We start from the raw sequence: 12,534 nt of genomic DNA, 5'->3' as shown, positions 1-12,534 counted from the left end.
TACAGGATTAAGGTTCCTAATGCAGTCCTCAAATTTTACTGGTGAAAATAACTTGTATCAAACATAATCCCCACACATATTAATGGACTCACTTTTCCTACTGTATGAATCTCCTTTTCTCTTACAGGTTTTCTGATTTCACATGTTTCCATGTCTGAAATGCCAATGCAAATGAGTCCAAAGACTCATGTTCGGGCTGTTGTTATGCCATATTGTTTTACATTATTAGTGTTTAGTGTATATCTTAGATATTTTAGTGTACCATTTGGCGTTTGTTAGCATATATTTTAGTGTATATCTTGATCCTTATTTACTGTTTCTTTTCATACTTCATATTTTGCTATTTTTGGGTGTAGCTGGGACACTGTGTACATAATTTTGTTCCACCTCATGTACCACGTGGTGGAAACAGCAATAAAGTTGACTTGAACTTGATTATCACAAGTCACTGTATTCTTTGGGGTGCAGCATTAGTTTGAATAAGCGTGGCTGGAAAAGGTATGGTTTATGCATTACTAAGCCACAAGTCTCTAAAGCTTGGATAAAAACTGACATTATTTATTTACTTTCTTTTTCACTTATCAAGTGGAGCATAGCATTAATTTAGATGTTGCCAATTCTGGTTTGATACAACATGTTCTCACTTTGGCTTAATAATAAAGTGCACCTTCACAGAGCATGACGTGTGGATAAACATCAGAGAGAACTTTCAGAAAAATATTTAAACAGACATGAGGAGGTCATTCAAAATATACAGAAAGTAATAGTTATATAATAATAGTATCAGAAGTTCATCAATTGCTTTTAACAAAAAAAAGCATACAAATTAAAATACGAGTTTTAACTAACAGAAACTGTCACGTCCTTCACAATAAAAACAATTTATGAACCCAAGAAAAAGTGAGGAACTAACAGCTACATCCAAATACACTTCTTCTTTCAGTTGTTCCCTTATCAGGAGTTGACAAAGCAAATCAACCTCCTTCCTCTCACTTTGTCCACTGTGTCCTCTGTCCTCACTCCAACTCCCACCATGTCCTCTCTAACCATACAGCTTCTCTTTGGCTTTCCTCTCTCTTTTCCCTGGCAGCTGCATTTCTATCATCCTTCTATGTAACAACTGTCCCTCCTCTTCACATGTCCAAACCTTCTCTGTCTCATTCAACCTGCACCATCTCTTTGAAGATCTCATGCCTGTCCTTGTCATTCCAAAGGAGAACCTCAACATCTTCATTTCTGCCACTTCCAGTTCTGACTCCTGTGTTTTTGTCAGTTCCACTGTCCCCAAACAATACAACATAGCTGGTATCACAACTGTTTTGTAAACCTTTTTGTCACCATTCTATTGAAACCATCTTCCATCCTTCCTGGGCTCTCTTTTTCACCTCTTTACCGCACCAAGTTTCCTTGAAAGTTGATCCCAAGTATCTGAAGTCCTGCACCTTTGTGACCTCTGCTCCTTGTAGTCTCACTGTTCCACTGGCCTCCCTCTCATTCACACACTCTGTCTTACTACGGCTGACTTTCATTCCTCTTCTTTCAAGTGCATACCTCCACCTCTCTTAAGTTCTCTTCCACCTGTTCCCTGTTCTCACCACAGATCATAATGTCATCTGCAAACATCACAGTCCACGGGGATTCCTTCCTGACCTCAAGCTTTAGTTGGTCCATCACCAAAGCAAACAAGAAGGGGCTCAGAGCTGATCCTTGATGCACTTCCACCTCCACCTTGAAACTCACTCCTACAGCACATCTCACCACTGTCCTGCTGTCCTCATACATGTCCTGTACCAGTCTAACATACGTCTCTCTCTCAAACTATATTTCCATGTCCAAAAGTACACCTCCTCTCTCGGCACCCTGTCATATGCTTTTTCTAAATCCACAAAGACACAATGGAGTTCTTTCTGACCCTCTCTGTACTTCTCCATCAGCATTCTCGAAGCAAAGATGGCGTCTGTTGTGCTCTTTCTCGGCATGAAACCATACTGCTGCTCACAAAAAGTCACCTGTCATCTAAGTCCAGCTTCCACAACTTTCTCCCAGATCTTCATCGTGTGACTCATCAACGTAATTCCTCTGTAGCTGCTAGAACTCTGTGCATCGCCCTTGTTCTTAAAAACGGGCACTAGCACACTTCTCCATTCCTCATGAATTTTCTTAACTTTTAAAAATGCCATTGAATAACAGTTGTAAACCTCACTCCCATTTCTCTTAAATATTTCCAAACCTCTACTGGTGCGTTATCATGTCTAGCTACCTTCTATTTCTTCATCCAATTCAAAGATCTTTATACACATTACTAAACATTCCCACTTCCTGGTTTGCCGTTTGTATGGCTTCTACTCTTCTTTCTCTTTTATTCTCTTCATTCATTAGCTCCTCAGAGTACTTCTTCCATCTTCCCTTCACATTCTCCTCAATCACATCACAATCTCTAATTTTACTAACCCTAACCTGCTGCACATTGTTTACATCCTGATCCCTCAGTCTTGCCAGTCAATACAAATCCTTTGACAATTTACAATATGTCTTCTGTTTTGCCTTTGCTGCCTCACTGTGTTCTCTGCATTGCATCTACTCTCTCCAGTCATCTCACTCTCCCATTTCGTCTTAACTAATCTTATCCTCTGGACTACTTCCTGCACTTGACTATTCCACCAACAAGTTTGCATTGCTTCTTCTCCTTTGTGCAAAACACATGCACACCATCCAAAATTAACAAACAAACAGAAACAAATAAATACTGTAGACCTAAAAGATGCAAAAAAAATATTCAGAATTCTTCATTAAAGAGTAGTTCAACTAAAACTGAACTCTGGCTATGTCACACTTAGTATTTCTTTTGCTCTACAATTGTACCCTTTTGAGTTTTTAGACAAAGGAAAATGACAACCATGATATTACTGACAAAGTCCTGAGTCTTCATTAAGACTTTGCTTTTTAAAAATAAATTGCTAAATATCTTAGACGTGTCGTTAAGCTGCTACAGGATCTAACTGTTTAAAGGACAGCTGCATTTCAACTAAGGGCTCTCAATTGTTTTTCCATTTCCCTTGTGTTAAACAAGAAAAATCTTATTTTTTAAGTTTTACATAATTACTTTCCCAGAACACCTCTGATTAGTAAAAGTACATTAGTTAATGTGCAGAGTGTATTTGGTCAACAACAGCATTTTTGTAGGTAATACACAGAATCAAGTTTTTCCAGCAGTTTTTTTCTCAAGCCATCATAATTTATGTTCTTTCCATTTTCTTTGCTGGTTCCATGTTTAGCTTGAGTACTGGATGCACAGCTTTTGCTTCTTTGGACCAGTTTTTGTTGGGTCCTGGCTACAACAAACCAGGGACATTCAGCATGAGCCACAGCTGTGAGGAGAATGTAATATAGCTTTCTAACATTAACAAGTGGGTCTTTGTTAAAGTAACTTAAATGCTCTTACTCGCTCATTTTTTCTTCTTCCAGCACATACATTTCACAACATAATATTCTCTTACAGTCTGAAAAGAAAAAAAAATACAGCTTTAAAGTCGACAGTCACCTCGGTGCATCATTTTCCTTTGTTCTCATATATCTGAGTTTCTAACAGGACTAAAAGTAGACCACGTCTAATCCTAAAGCAGTTCTATGGCTGTGTATTTTTTTGTCCTTTTTCTTCTGATATGAACCAATAGTTTATCAATAAAATGCAGTCTTTTGGCTTTTTCATGTCAGAAAATTTAGATGTTAGAATGACAAGAATATTAATGCAACAAACTCAAAATGGTAGGTAAAGGACTCAAGTTAACATTTAATACTAATCAATGCCAAAGTACTTTTTCTGTTTTCACCACTGCCTTTTAACAATGTTTGTTTTTGCTTTTCATTACTTTAACCAACAGTTTAAAGGGTTTTTGTTCTACACACCAAGGTTGCGTCTGTCTTTTTTAAACAAGACGTTCACATCTTTTGAGGGACAAACCAAACAGCAGAATGCACTGACCCTGTATTATATGTAAAATCAAATCTGTCAGCATCTATGAGTGCAAGACAAACTTAGGGACACATGCAGATATTGACAGCATCAAACATGAACACATCTGGAAACAAAAAAAACAACAGTCTTGCTTATTTCTTCTAGCCTGTGCTTGCATATTGTGCTATACAAAGAATAATAGTGCATTCAGCTGGTCATTGTAAACTGGCAAACTTGTATATATTTTCATGTCACATGGCAAGCGTGAGTACAAAATAAAAGCATTAGGCTGCATGCTTAGAGTGTAAATGTAAGGATGAATGAAATCTGAGGTAGTAAATACAACAATGAAAAACTAGATTCCTGGAACGTTGTTTCTTGTGGATGTTAAAATCCCAGCTGACCTTCTCACTTCAGCAAGACTGATGATTGACCAACTTTTCAGTTTTCATGTGAGGCCACTAATACAGTAGCTTATGAAACTAAATCCTGAAAGGAATGAGCACTGAGTTCTGCTGGTGGCTAGTTGGTGAACAGTATTTGTAAGGGAGTATCTCGAAACATTCCTTAATTTCTGTAAAAGTCAGAGACTCACAGTTTTGTTGATTGACTTTTATGTACTCACACAAAAATTGTGACAATTTATTTTTTGCAAAATGATCACAAATTTACGTAAGCACCATGAACACTTTGTGATTTTGTCCCAGGCAACTCCAGGCAATCTTATGTGGTATTTGGACACCATCCATTCATCCATGCATTATCTTTACCCTCTTCTTCCTTTAATGAGTCGCAGGGTCACCAGTGCCCATGGCCAGCAATCACTGTACGAGAGATGGGGGACACATTGGACAGGTCTCCAGTCCATCACAGGGACACATAGAGACAAACAACCATTCACTCTCACTCACACCTAGGGACAATTTAGAGTTACCAATCAGTCCAACATACATGTTTTTGGTCTGTGGGAGGAAACCGGAGTACCCGGAGAAAACCCACGCATGAACGGCGAGAACATGCAAACTCCACCCAGAATGGTCCTTGACCGACCTTCTCACTGAGAAGTGGCAGCTCTACCAACTGTGCCACCATGCCATCGGCATAAAACCAATGCTAAAATAAACAATTTAAAAAATGGTTCAATTCTGCCTGTCTTCATTTTCAAAATATTCTTGTAGATTAAATCACAAACATGAGGGGCACCTGGGTACAAAGGGAGCTGAGGTAAGTATTAAAAATAATGTGCACATCCTATAATGCAATTTTGTAATTTATGCACATGAAAAATAAACTGATTAAAAAAAATGTCCATATTAAACGAACGTGTCACTTGATCACAACATTTAAAATTTAGTGAACACACAACAGAAAATGTGTATCTTTTCTTGCAATATTCTTACAGTTTTGAGTCACCAACTAGTCTCCGGCAGCTGCAGCCCAGTGAGACACTACCTTTAGGTTTTCTGATGATTAACTATTTGCATTTGTTTTGATGCAATGCTCTGGAAAACTCAGAAAATGTCAGAGAGCAGAATCCTTTACCACTCTACCCAAGCATGCTATATGAGGTCATTTTCATTATAGTGCAGCAAAAATGTTCATCCAAAACTTGTAACCCTCTAATTTTCATTACTGAGGAGCTGACCAGTCAATACAGTATGTGCTTAGAGCGCAGAGTACAAAGAATGATGCTTTGACTTTCGGCCTAATAACATTAAGATCAGGTAATATTAACAAAGCAGGACAGTGGGTTTCATGTTAGACCAGCTAACACTGCAATTTACCGATCAGTCTGTGAGTTTATTGGAAGCGCCATGGACATAAAGAATAAGAATATTCACTGTATCAAAGTTTTCACTGCAATACATAAATGGCTACTTTCTATTCATCATTTTATTTACTTTTGTTTTGCTTATTTTCTTTATCCACTCAACAATGAGTGAATTAAAGGGATTTGTGTACAAGTCAGTGGTCTTCAGGTGTGAAAAAGCATAATCTTCAGTGAGTGAAAATGAAGAGACTTGGTTGATGTTGGTGGATTGTGTTCATTTAGAGAGGTAGAGAGAGCTTATCTCTGCTGGGCTTTTGATTTTTGTAAAGGTTTACTGCTGTGGATGTCAGAAGAAGGAACTCAAGGACAGAGAAAGAAAAAGGAAAAGCTTTCAATCAATTTCTTGACCCATGGCATGGCTTCATTCTTCTTAAGCAGGTTGAAGGAGAATGTTTAGTGCCTTAAGGAATTAAGCTTTTAGGAACATCTTGTGCCCTCCTGATCTTCAAAGTTGTGTCTGGAGTCAGAAAACAGCAGTAACTGTATGAGAAAACATATATCTTGCTTGTTTTTATGCCAGTCCCTATTCTCTTCATATCTACCTTATTTCCCCCCTGAGTCAGAGCTTTGTCTCTGTGATGTACGTGAATCCAGGATTGTCTGTGCTTCTTGAACTGACAGCCTCCTTGGAATCTCACCATCCACAGGTGAGACATCTGTTCCACAATCTGGCCCAACCTTAGCCTCAGTACATACCCCTGATGCAAATTCTGATCCTCCTACTACATTTGAATCAACCTCTGTCCCTTTTACTAATTCTGAACCTGAACCTACATTCCCCTCAGATATAATGCCAGCCACATTGCAAAGTTCCAAGTCCAGGTCCAGATGCTGCTCCAGGGTGCCCAGTCCAGGGAACACAGGCTGATCCTGGCTGGAAGTGCTCAGAGAGGACTCCTGCGGCTGCATGGAATTAGGTGATTTGGCTGAGAACTCTAATTCTCGAGAGTCCAAGTACAAGATCTGTGGAAACAACAGTTATGAAGTTAGTTGGAACAGCGTCTCCTCTCTCATAATGGTTAAACACATCTGTTAAAGGTACCTTTTAGCAATCTTTCAATTTGTGCCTGCATGTTGTTACAACATGGCAAATCTTATAGATCACTTGGGTCGTTTTCACACCAGATTGTCTGGTAGACTCGGTTCGGTTCGGGGCCAATATTCATGACATTTTGTTTACATTTGAGCTGGTGCATTTGCATTCACACTGCACTGTGCAGTCGAGCCAACCTGTTGAACCAACCTATTCCACCGCTCGCCTGTGGGGGCGCTGCACCAAGAACTACTGAAAGAAACAACACAAAAACCTCTGAAGACACTTCTTCTTCTTCTTTTGTAAATAAAAACAAAAACAAAGTGGCATCAAGTTTTAGCAGTTTTAGGACTTATATTTTGTCATTTTTTCAAAAATGGACATAGCACGAGCAGAAGATGAGACAGAAGACCATGGAGAATATTGTTTTTCCACACAAGGCAGCTGACGGCTCCATATAAGGTAAGAGCAATGCGTGTTTGTTTGTCCTGCGGAGCGGGGCCTGGTCTGTTTACATTCACACTGCACTCGAACCGCAATGGAGTTCACTTCTACCGGACCGAGACCTAGGTTTTAGCCTGGGCCAGAGTTGGCCTTTTTGTTCCATGACAGAGTTCGATGGCACGTTCACACCTCCCTAAACGAACCGGACTTTCTAAGAAAACGAGCTAGAGTTTGATTAAAGTAGACTAAACAGGGCTGGTGTGAATGCACCCTTATTGGGGGCTCTAATGTTAAAAATAAAGAAAAAAAGCTCCCTTGAAATTAAACATTTGGAAGACTAGTATGGGACAAAATCAGCAACACATTTATTTTTGTCTGTTTTTTTTTTATTATCATATATTTATTTTTAATTTCGGTGCGATCCTGGCTCTTGGGACATGGAATGTAACCTTTCTGGCCTGGAAGGTGCCTGAGCTTGTGCATGAGTTTGAGAGGTACCGGCTAGATACAGTTGAGCTCACCTCAACACACAGCATGGGCTCCAGAACCGATTTCATTGAGAGGGGCTGGACTTTATTCCACTCTGGAGTTGCCCATGTTGAGAGGCACCAAACTGGTGTTGGTCTATTTTTAGCCCCCTGACTTGGTGCCTATGTGTTGCAGTTTTCTCTGGTAGATGAGAGGGTGGCTTCCCTTTACCTTCAAGTAGGGGGGATGGGCTCTGACTGTTGTTAGTGCCTATGCGCCAAACAGCAGTTCAGAGTATCTGGCTTTCTTGGAGTCCTTGATCCACCAGCTGAGGACCCCTTTATTCTGCTGGGGCACTAAAATGCCCACATGGGTAACAACAGTGTGAGCTGAAGGAGCGTGATTGGAAGGAACAGCCTCTCTGATCTAAACCCGAGCAGTGTTCTATTGTTGCACTTCTGTTGGACACCCTGTGCTAGTCATAGTTTGTCCATCATGAACACCATGTTCGAACATAAGGGTGTCCAGGTTGTAGATCAATGATTGACTTTGTAGTTGTGCCATCTGATATGTGGCTGTTTGTTTTGGGCACTCAAATGAAGAGAGGAGCTGAGCTGTCAACTGATCACCACCTGGTAGTGAGTTGAATCAGATGGCAAGGAAGATGTCAGATGGAATGGGTTGACTTAAACATGTAGTGAGGGTTTGCTGGAAACACCTGGCAGAAGAACTCATCAGAAAGATCTTCAACTCACACCTCCCAGACCGCATTCAAGCTGGGGCTGGGGACATTGAGTCCGAATGGGCCATGATCCTCACCTCAAATGTTGTAGTAGCTGCCTTGAGATGGCTGCAAGGTTGTCTGTGCTTCTCGCGGTGGCTATCCTTGAACTCAGTGAACATTCCGGGTTAGGGAGGCTGTCAAGCTGAAGAACGAGTCCTATCAGGTCTTGTTGGCTAATGGGACTCCAGAGGCAACTGAGGAGTACCAGAGGGCCAAGCGGTCCACAGCCTTCACTGTTACTGAGGCAAAAGCTTGGATGAGGGAGGAGTTCACTGATACCTTGGATAAGGCTCACGGTCAGCTCCGAGGAGATTCTGGCAAAGTATCAGGTGGCTGAGGAGGGAAATCAACGCTTTACTAAAACTGTTGTCAGTGAAGTGGGGTGCTTTTGACCTCAACCAGTGATGTCATCAGGAGGTGGAAGGAACACTTCTCAGACCTTCTCAAGCCTACCAGCACATCTTCCATGGAGGAAGCTGAGTCAGGGGACTTAGGGGTTGGTCTGTCCATAACAGTGGTGGTTCCTCTCTTCAAAAGGGGGGACTGGAGGGTGTGCTCCAATTACAGCGACATAACTCCCCTTAGCCTCCCTGCTTAGGTCTATTCAGGGGTGCTGGAGAACCGAGTCAGATCGTTGGTCGAACCTCAGATCAAGGAGAAACAATGCAGGTTCCATCCTGGCAGTGGGACACTGGTTCAGCTCTTTACCTTCACTAGGATCCTCGGGGGTAGTTTGCCCATCCAGTCTACATGTGTTTTGTGAACTTGGACAAGACTTTCAACAGTCTTCCTCAGGGTACACCAAGGTGTGTGTGTGTGTGTGTGTGGGGGGGGGGGGGGCTCCGTGAGTATGGGATTTGGGGTCCATTGCTACAAGCTGTTTGGTCCAAGTAGTGTGAGAGTTTGATTCACATTGTTTGTAGTAAATCAGACCCCTTCAGGTTCAGGTGGGAGTTGGACTCCACTAGGGCTGCCCACTGTCACCAATTCTGTTCATATCTCTTATGGACAGAATTCTCGGTGCAGTCATGGGGTGGAGGGTTTCCAGTTCGGTGGCCTCAAGACTCCATTTCTGCTCTTTGCAAATGATGTGGTCCTGTTGGCATCATCATGCCATGGTCTCCAGCTCTCACTGGAGGGGTTCACAGCCGAGAGTGAAGCGGCTGGGATGAGAATCAGCACCTCCAAATTTGAGGCCCTGGTCCTCAGTCAGTAAGGGGTGGATTGCTCTCTCCAGATCGAGGGTAAGGTTCTACTTCAAGTAGAGGAGTTCAAGTACCTCAGGGTTTTGTTCACGAGTGAGGGATGAATAGAGCGTGACATTGACAGATGGATTGGTGCAGCATCTGAATTATTGTGGACACTGTGTCAGTCCGTTGTAGGGAGCTAAGCTGTAAGGCAAAGCTGCCTATTTACCAGTTGGACAATGTTCCTACCCTCACCTATGGTCACAAACTCTGGGTAGTTACAGAAAGAATGAGATCACAGATACAGGCAGTTGAAATGAGTTTCCTCTGTAAGGGGGCTGGACTCTCCCTTAGAGATAGGGTGAGAAGTTCAGTCATCCAGGAGAGAATCAGAGTAGAGCTGCTGCTCCTCCACATTGAGAGGAGCCAGTTGAGGTGGTTCAGGCATCTGGTAAGGATGTTTCCAGGGCACCTCCCTAGGGAGGTGCTTCCGGCATATCCGACTGGGAGGAGACCCCGGGGAAGACTCAGGACACGCTGGAGAGACTACGTCTCTTGGTTGGCCTTGGAACGCCTTGGAGTCATCTCACAAGATCTGGGAGAGGTGGCTGTGGAAAGAGATGTGTGGGCCTCTCTGCTCAAGCTGCTGTCCTTAAGACCTGACTTCAGAACAAGCGGAAGATAATGGATGGATGGATTTGGGTGCAGTTAATAAATAGGATTTTTTTTTCTGACAGCTTTAAATACAAAATAAAAGTTCATCTGACTTCAACACCTCATCATCTCTATATCTCCTGTCACCACAACCTGGGTAGTGCATTCTTGATTTCTATGCCAAAGGTCAGGTTTGCTTTTTATTGTGTCTCCTCAGTGTTCCTGGTAACCCTTCTTGTTATGCCTCATCAGCATTTTGATATTTGTTAAATAAATCAAATTGACTTTTGATTTCCTTGTGTAAGAGTCTGCATTTTGGGTTCAACAGTTGTCCAACTTGACATAATTTATTTTGAGCTTTAAATTCTTGTAAAGCTGCCATATATCAGAGACAAATATTCAAAATCCACAGCATTAGTCCAAGCCAGATTAAATTTATATTCAACCTGGTTTTAAACAACCTTTAGAGTAAGGAAATATACGTACATCCATATTTGATGAACATTGACAATTTATCAACAATATTCATCCTGCAGACTGAGCACACAAGTCTTTATTGGGACCGCAGAGGTTATAACACATTTCCATGGCAACATAAGAACAATGTAAATGTCTTTCTGAAAATGAGAATTTTTCTTTTTGGACTGCAAAAATAGCTTTGAATAATGAGGTGGAATTTCCGGCCCTGGATAGACTGTCCTGATATCAGGACGGCAGTACCAAAACAACAATAATAAAATAAAAACGGACAAAAAAAAAAACATGCTACAAGCCTCACCTGTGAAGGAGAGGCCAGTGGCTCTCTGTCTCCCACACTCTCTCTTGGACCTGGTTCTGGATCAGGGCTGGGAAAGGGTGAGGGCTACAATCAAAAGAAAAAACCTTGTGTAAAAAATGTCTTTTTATTTTTACAAATCATTTTTTTCTATCCTAAAGGTAATTAAATGCTTTTTTTTTTTCTGGTCACCTGCAGACATGGTGACCATCTTTACCTGAGGAGGTGAAGAAACTGCGCTGTAGGCAGGGGGAACCAGCGCCATCTGTCTTTGAAGCAGCTGCATGATTGCTCCAAAGTCCGTTGACATGCGGTTCTCCAACCTGCACACAGTACTGTAATTATAAGATGATCAACTAATTTTGATGTTTTTTTTTCCTCACACATGACTCCAATGAAAAGGGGAGAACGGGTGTAAACTCTCCTCCCAAAGACCACTGCCATCTTTGTTGTCTTTGTCACATTAATGCTCAGGATATTTGCCTTACACCATTCGGTGAGCTCCTCTATCTCCCACCAACACATGGACTAATAATGGTAGGAAATTAGTCCAACAACAGCAGTGTCATCTGAAAACTTCACAATATGATTTCCTGGATACCTTGGATAGTAATCCTACTGTGTGGGAATAGAGTGTATAGCAGAGGACCTACCATTGTTGAGAACAATGATATTTATCAAATGCAGATTATTGAACATTAGATCTTTTTCCTCTAAGTCAGTTAATGATCTGATAACTGATCATCACATTGATTTATTCTGTCTGACAGAAAAATGGCTACAACAGGAGGATTTTGTTAGTATGAATGGATCCACTCCTGTTAATTATTTAAATTGTCATGTTCCTAAAATAACTGGTCTAAACTTTTTTGTTTGGAGCAGATAACCAAACCAGCCACACTGTTGTCAGGAAAAACACATAGCAAGTTTTCTACTCTCTGCAATGTTTCAGTTCATGCCTCATTATTAAATTCATCTTATTGTTCAAAGACGAGCATTAGCCAAAAAGATTGTTGGAAGACCGGGTGTGTTGGTAGCCTTCAGCCTACCTTGCCTTTTATTGTTTAAAAGTGCACCTCTTTGTGGGTCCTCTGAGCCATGGTGTTTTACTCCTACAGTTTGATGACCTCAAAATCTACAATATTATCAGCCCAGGGCTGCATCCAGTTGTTTGTTTCTTTGTTTCTTTTTTGTTCTTGCGAAGAGCTTGAAAAAGGAACCACATTTACCGGTATCTGTATAGATTCTCAGAACATAACATAGGTCTATGAATGGAGCCACAAGCTGGTGAACAATGCATGAGAAGGAAGGTCATTGTATCAAAGGGATTTGCTAACCCCCCCCCCCCCCCCCCCCCCCACCACCAAAAAAAAAAAAAAAAAAAAAAAAAAAAAAAAAAAAAA

The 12,534-nt window shown here is 41.3% G+C and overlaps 1 protein-coding gene across 1 annotated transcript in view; it reads right to left on the bottom strand.

Moving 5' to 3' along the window:
* Positions 1 to 6,192: 6,192 nt before the first annotated feature.
* The window catches only part of LOC119426478 (potassium voltage-gated channel subfamily H member 2), a 166,898-nt gene continuing 160,556 nt past the window's right edge, over positions 6,193 to 12,534 (bottom strand). Inside the window, exons 19-21 of the mRNA XM_037694039.1 lie at positions 11,349 to 11,454; positions 11,135 to 11,218; positions 6,193 to 6,749 (exon numbers count right to left, since the gene is read on the bottom strand). Of these exons, the coding sequence (XP_037549967.1) occupies positions 6,330 to 6,749; positions 11,135 to 11,218; positions 11,349 to 11,454 (610 nt within the window). The 3' untranslated portion in view covers positions 6,193 to 6,329. The remainder of the gene's footprint in view (positions 6,750 to 11,134; positions 11,219 to 11,348; positions 11,455 to 12,534) is intronic.

The sequence above is a fragment of the Nematolebias whitei genome, chromosome 20, assembly GCF_014905685.2.
Source record: "Nematolebias whitei isolate Nwh7 chromosome 20, NemWhi1, whole genome shotgun sequence".
Classification (NCBI taxonomy): Eukaryota; Metazoa; Chordata; class Actinopteri; order Cyprinodontiformes; family Rivulidae; genus Nematolebias; species Nematolebias whitei.
Note: the sequence above shows the minus strand (reverse complement) of the source record. Positions and strands in the feature narration are given on the sequence as shown.